Raw genomic sequence first — 7,712 nt, 5'->3', positions numbered from 1 at the left:
CCCTTTTAAAAGAAAGAAATGGATTAGTAATGCATAATTTATTTACCTAGAGATGCCTCTTCGGACAGCAACGCAATAATTCAAGGAGATTAAGATGTAACTAGAAAATTATAATCTTGAGTTTGGCATTCCTCTATATCACATGACCATAAGATTCACAAGTAGTATTCTCAAACCAAACAAAACAGATACTAACTAAAGCAAAGAATCAAAGTCACTAAACTATATCAGAAAATCTTTACAACATACAATTGCAAGACAAGGCTAAGCTGGGAATATTATTTTAGTGAATTACATCTCAACTTGAAGTAGGTTATCCATCTCAATTTTTTCAAAGATTTTTGGCATTTATATGTTTGAAGGGCTTGCACAAATGTAATAGAATTTAAGAAAACACATTTGAGAAATGCATTAGTCGTGTGCTATCTAGTATCCCTCTTCACTTAGATGTCCTACACCATTTTTCTTCCCACTAAAACTGTGATGTCCCAAACCATTTTCCTCCCACTAAAACTGTGAGGGTTCTGTATGAGAACCATTAAGAGAGATCAAAATGTACCTTCCCTCCACACATAATTATATCAACCTTAACCTTTATAGTTAGTTTAAGAGAGATCACAATGTACCTTCCCTCCACACATAATTATATCAACCTTAACCTTATAGTCAGTTTAAGAATTGACGAATTTACTCTTGAAAGAAAGTATAGTTACAATAATGATCTCTGCCATTATTTTCTGGGCAACAGAATTTATTAGTAATGCTCAAACAAAAGCTCGATAGCATGCTCAGGGAGGAACAGCATTTCATAAAACAAATCAATTCAAATTAGAATAGTAAACTCTCTTCAAATCGGATATAATGATAAAATCATTCTACTACAAATCATATGGCAATCAATTATGGATTTATAAAATTCCATGCAAAAAGAAATTAATTCAATCCGAATTATTTGGGAATAAATAATATGAACTACTAGACTCTTGAAAACTTATCACTTAAGCTTTACAGAAAAAAGATTGCGTTCATTTGATTCTTAGACACTTTCCTATTCTTGGCATGAGTTTTCCATGCTAATTCATGGAATGTTACATTAGATCTCTAGCACAGACCTTATGAAATTTAAATCACTTCATACCAAAGATAACTCATTTATGAGCATCGAGTGTGTAATAGCCACATGGATGTGGCTTCATTTTCTCATTCTAACGCCGTATAGTTTATAACACCCAAATGAAATTTGGAAGTACAGTTTCCTTGAGTAGACAAATTTCCTAGGTTGTTGCTTAGGTACAAAATAAATAGCTCGATTCTCTTCCAACACTTGCAAGTAGCTTCATTATCAATTATCCCTGTCAATAGAGTTGATTGCTTCTGTCATTGAAGGAAATTAAAAAATTTCTACAACAAAGCTCCACTGGATGATGTGTGCATAATTTGCTTAGTGAAGATTTAATACAAGTGGAACATGCAAGGCCCATGAAACGGAGTATTAGGTTTACAACATAATTAAAACTTCCAACCAACCTTGATTGTGAGGTTGATTTATTTGTCACAGGAGGTAAAGCTCCAGCCTGCAAAATCTAAATTTTGAACACTGTCCTCCGTTGCTTTCTCAGGAAACAGGGTAGAAGGCATACTCTTGTAAAATGCAAGCGGAACTTGTTTTATTCTTCTACCAACCTACAACCAAAAAAAATATCCTTTTTGATGATTTTACGAAAATAAGCTCCATTTCATTAATGTTCACGCAAAACAGAGAATACCAATGGCACATTGTAGAGAATACAAAATATTTCATGAAAAAGCTTGTGCTATATAAAGAGCAAAACCCAAATAGGATATTGAAAAATAATTCTATCTAAATTGAAATATATCTTCAAATTTACATTGGAAGTGAGATTAGTACAGCATTGGCATGAGAAGTCCCTTCATTCAATCTAAAATTATTCTAAAAGAAAGACTACACCTAGACTTCATAAGGCATCATGGAATCAAACTCAAGCTCGGCAAAAGGACTTACTTAAGGCTTGACACTAAAACTATCCATGAAATAGTCGAATATTTTTGTTCTAAAATTAGACCAATTTCTATTTAATGCAAACTAAAATAAACATAGTAGTGAATAAACATTAGATGCAATCACTTCAATGCAATGATAAACATTAGATGTTAATGCAATGATAACCTACTTCAAGTTGAGATATAATTCACTTGAAGTAGGTTATCATTGCATTAACATCTAATGTTAATTCAATGCACTAACTAAAAACCTAGATGCAGTCACTACTAAGATGGGGTGTGAATTAGTAGTGAATAAACATTAATCCAATTTCTATTTAATGCAAACTTTATGTAGTTACTTCAAATTGATCTGATTGAACTAAAGCACTGCCATAATGTTTTGGTATGTGTTTTCAAAATGGCAGCAACCTCTTGTATTTGTATGAGGACTAAACCAAGAGGAGACATATCCCTTAATGGGACATGTCTATTCATTAATATAATTAATATAATGATAATCTTAATTATAATGTGTGTGTGTGTGTGTGTGTTAATCTAACAAGTTTATCCTACTAAAGCTACCAAATATCAACACTCCCTCTTAGCTAGGGAGGATAAACATAAGACATATATTACACCATTGATAGTGTTAGGAATGACACAGAAAATCTTTGATCAAAATATTTCCATTATTCTAAATGCACATCTGGCTTAAATCTAGTTATAATGATATGGGCATGTATTAGCTTGGCCTCTAGCAGGGCCTTGTTATGAATGGAGATCTGCAAGAGAGATGACTACACAAAGGCATTCGGATCATAGATAAAATTCAAGACTTCCAGAGCCTCTTTCAACCGCCCCTACTTGCAAAATGTTTTCAGATTTCCCACACAGCATTGATCAGAATTATATTACTTACCAATTGAATGTGGCTATCAGGCCTCAATATGGCATTGACCATTGAAGTGGGTTTGAGAGAACCAAGTGCAGCTACTGTCTTGTGATTGCATAGTTGTGACATTGCTGCTAGTGCTTTCTATCACTTTTCACCAAATTTATAGCGGGTATAAAGAAAATCTGACTTGTAATGGCTGAAAAGGTTTTCAGAATGCTTCTCCAATTGCATCGATTATTGCCCCGCTAGAGTTGAATTTCTGCGCAAAGATTTTATTGTAGTTCAATGCTTCTGATTGTTTTTATTTAACATCACTTGTAATCCATATCTGAAATGCTTCTGACATTTTATATCTTTGAACATGCTTCTACTCTTAATTCATTAAGGTCTCAATGAGTTTTTTTTTCCAATTATGATTTTAATACAAGTTTTATTACTGACTGTCTTTTATCATTTTTTACATTTGCAACTAGGCTCTGATACCATGTTGTTTTTCTGAGAACTGCTGCAAATGTAATAGCACTGCCATAATATTTTGGTATGTGTTTTCCAAATGGCAGCGACTTCTTGTATTTGTATGAGGAATAAATCAAGCGGAGACATGTCCTTTCATGGGATATGTCTATTCATTAGTATAATTATTGTAATGATAATCTTATATATCATAAGTTTATCCTACTAAAGCTATCAAATATCAACAGAGATGAACTGAGGTTTTGATAACATACAATTCTGATCAGGTCTTTGTAAAACACTCAATACTGCAAATAAATCACTCAATCAAACCCAGAATATAACTGTTGTGATTTTGTGTTCAATCTGAAACAATATCTCTCTTTAAAAACAATAGTGTACTGAAAATATTCATACTTCAGGTAAAACTGAAAACAAAATACTTGATTGATGTTTTGTCAAACTATACTGTGAAAGATACCAGAACTGCTACTGTTATGTGTTAATGTTGTAGCTTCAGTCGGATTGAATTGATCTAGAAATAATCCTTCTATGTTTAATTGTTAATCATCAATTAGGCAAACCCTCATCTATATATATATATATATATATATATATATATATATATATATATACTTTAATTGATGATTAATTTATAAATAACCATAGAGACGTGTCACTTCTATACATATTTATATAACATTCAAATCTGTATTTGGAACACAGATATAATCGCTATGTTATTACATTTGCAGAAAACAATCGTACAAAATTTAACATGGTATTAGAGCCTGACTACAAATGTGAAAAAATAGAAATGATATGGAGAACAGTTCATTCCAAGGGGAAAAGAAAATGGATCAGTTTATAGAGATATCCGTAAAAGAAATTATAAAGTTGATGTAGAAATGGAGTTCCAGTCAAGCCTGAATTGCATCCAATAGATAAAAACTAAGTAAAGAATCACCTCTACTCGTGCCTAGTTGAGGGACAAAATCAATCCTGTGAAGTCAGCGAAAAGATATATTCATGAAGACAGACAAGACACAGATCCAAAATAATATTTCCTATTTGATGACATTGATTTCAGACATACTAATGATGTGTGGGCTGAGGAAGAAAATCGCAGCAGAATAAGAATATTAAAGGGAGGATACAGGAGGGCTTCCGTTTAATATATACTCAGAATGGATAATCTATTACGTTCATAATAACACGTGCATCTAACAGTACACAGATTACAAAGTCAGTGAATGCATAAGCATCATAAGCAGTAATAAACCAGTGACGTGACTAGAAACAAAGATTATTATAGGGGAAGAATAATCAGATACACTCAACTTACATGGCCTATAGTGGGCAGAAACATTAAGATCAATCTGTTTGCACAACATACACCAGAAAATTAAAGAACAATACAAGGTTAAGTAAAGATCGAATCGCGGGTGGCACCAAAAGCATTACTGCCACTTTGGAGAACACAAAAAACACTGCATATAAATCAGCGATAGGTCTGATAAAATCCGTGCCACATTGAACAAGTAAAAGGGAAAGGCTATGACAAAATATAATCGCATGCCGCATATGGAATGGAATAAAAGCTTGCCTCGATCCCGGATTAACGATTGCTTAGTCAGACAGAAATACTATGATGTGGATAGGGCGTAACAACAGTAAAGATTGTGAAGCACACGATCAATAAATGATCAAGGAGAAAGTTGTGACGTGCATATCCCATGATAATTCCGCGGAAATGACAAGGCTTTTGAAAGGCGCTGGAGCAGCGGCAATGAGATATTTGGAACATTGTGTGTTATCTCCTACAATATCATGACACCGAATGATTTTTGGAAGTGCAAACTGGTTCAACGTCAATTTAGTTTGAAATGGTCAAGGTTGAGTCCACTCAGATTTTATCTTCTTCACCAACGTATAACAGAGAAACCTTCAATGGTGATTGAAAGAAAGGTTCAAAAGTTTAAATTATGTGTAGTTAAGGGATTGATAAGCCTTTAACCACAACAGAGCCAATTGGCAGATTGTTGAATGCGATACACTCTGCTTCAAAATCTACACTCAGGGACATATACAACATAATGAATTCTGTGTATTAATACCGAGCCTCCTAAGTATGCAGAGGGAACCTTTTTTGAATTTAAGCACCTTTTGATCATGTAAATAGCGAATAAAATTAAGGGAAATAATATTATTATGGCTCGACCCATCACATTATCGAGTCTATAAGTTTGAAAGAGAGTATACCGATGCCAATTTATATAGTCATTTCATAATTATAATTTTTCAGATCATGGTGGGGTCCTCTTCTTTATATTGGTACTGAGAACCTTAATTTGATAAAATCGAATAATATTATCAGAGGCAATTTCAATAAAATTAAAATTGTTTAGGCTAGTAAAGGTCTCATTTGGACTTGCAATGGATTTTCTGGAGATATTCCTAAAGAGACTGGAAATAAGAGTCTTGTCATCTGTTATCTATGCACATCAAAGGGTTGTGCCTACATACTCATAATATGCCTTATTGAGAATAAAAAGTACTCAATGGACACAATTGGAAATGGGTCGTATTGAGGGGAATCATAGTGCTTGATAGTTGTCGTCTTACATTTTAATTTGAGTTGGAATACTAAGTATATCTATGGGAATATTGATGTCAGCATACAAGTGTTTGTTTGTTATCCAATGCTACTGGTAGACTATATACGTTGGAAATTTATATCAGAATGGTAAATAAGACTATCTACATAATCCATACATTTGCCAAAGTGGAATATATGCACACCCACATGCAAACAAATATGAGCAATTTACTAGTCAGTATACCTTCTATGAAGGCATACATTTCTAACATATGAATGAAGAAACTCATGACCCACTACATACATACAGAGACTGTGATACATCTACACTGGGTCATCATTCTTCAATGTGTATAAAGGAGATCAGTTCCTACATTCCTTTGTTGTGACCTACCATGATGAGAAAAGAGCACATTCTTGAGTGTATTCTGTGGTGGAACGAGCATGAGGACCATTGACAAAGATAATAGGGAGGTAGTCTGAAAGGAATGAAGAACATAATTTACTAAACATTTCAACAATTGATGGTCTATAACAAATGGCATACAATAATATGTCATGTAACATGATATTTCTGCAGACTAGATAAGATAAGATAAGATAATGATATTAATGTCCGACAAAAGACCAACAAAAGGGTCCAAGGGACTGAAAGATACAATAGAGAGGAGAATTAACCCAACAGGGACCCAAATGGTGTCCGAGAAAGAACGAGCAACAAAAGAAAGAGAGAAAACATGAATGACCAGATGAGAGAAGGATTAGATATCCTAAGAAATCCATCACTGAAGGATACGACCCTGGAAGACCAGGGGCCCGAGCCCGAGCCCGAATCCGAGTAGCAAGGGGAGTAGAATGTCGATGCCTGATGAGTCCATGACATGGTCTAACAGATCAGGTGTGTCCCAATGCAGGTGTGTCCGGCGGCCGCTTTATGCCACTAGAGGGTGACAAGGGCAGGAAGGAGGCGGTGATGAGCTGATCCGAAGCCTGGCTCCGAGGAAACATGAGCTGGCTCTAGCGGGGATAATGTATGCTAGAAAGGGAGCCTATTAGCATACATTATGCCTTTCAACACTAAACATGTAGGCTGAAGCATTTGCGAAGCATTACATGAATCACAGACATTCCCTAAACATCCACTATGAATTCAACACTTGGTGGCACGTAACCAATGTATGGACACGGGTTATTTTCTCTAGCCGTCTTCTGCTAGCGATGTTAGAGATGAAGTCTACATGATGTGATGCAAAAATTGATTCAAATGATAAAAGAGTGGGAATTTTACATTGTGGCAGGGATAATAACCAATGTTCCATTCCCACTTGAACCAACTTTAGAGAGATGTTTCATTCTCAAATAAACTAAGAAGCCATTTTATCATTTGATGTCTATTGACCTTCATATGCAAATAAGTAATTCTTATCCTTGAGTATTACATGTATCTACTCTTTGTAATCTCTTTTATTTGTATTTCTATACATGCTATAAAGAGCTATTTGCCTTGATCTTTTCTTTTGTATCTGGGGATGTTCTTGCAAGAAAAGAAGATTGGTACATTGGGCATTCTACCAAATGTTGTGTAGGACTCAATCTTATGACACTAGCTCCAAAGAAGTTTTGATCTAGAATTCATTAATCATCTAATGACCATGCTGGATAAAGTGAGGATCTTGAGGCAAATATCTTTAATGATTATGATTATGAGTATCCTACATCAAGAGAGGGCATGATAGTTCATTAGAGACAACCTTAAACAAT

The 7,712-nt window shown here is 34.4% G+C and overlaps 1 protein-coding gene across 4 annotated transcripts in view; it reads right to left on the bottom strand.

The window, feature by feature from the left end:
* Positions 1–890: 890 nt before the first annotated feature.
* The window catches only part of EMB2762 (CCAAT-binding factor), a 277,094-nt gene continuing 270,272 nt past the window's right edge, over positions 891–7,712 (bottom strand). For all 4 annotated transcript variants that reach the window (XM_089832810.1, XM_089832811.1, XM_089832808.1 and 1 more), the window contains exons 15-16: positions 1,528–1,683; positions 891–1,352 (exon numbers count right to left, since the gene is read on the bottom strand). In XM_089832810.1, the coding sequence (XP_089688936.1) occupies positions 1,546–1,683 (138 nt within the window). In that variant the 3' untranslated portion in view covers positions 891–1,352; positions 1,528–1,545. The remainder of the gene's footprint in view (positions 1,353–1,527; positions 1,684–7,712) is intronic.

Source organism: Cupressus sempervirens, chromosome 5 (genome assembly GCF_028749045.1).
Source record: "Cupressus sempervirens isolate cs-2001-9-10 chromosome 5, ASM2874904v1, whole genome shotgun sequence".
In the NCBI taxonomy this organism is placed as follows: Eukaryota; Viridiplantae; Streptophyta; class Pinopsida; order Cupressales; family Cupressaceae; genus Cupressus; species Cupressus sempervirens.
Note: the sequence above shows the minus strand (reverse complement) of the source record. Positions and strands in the feature narration are given on the sequence as shown.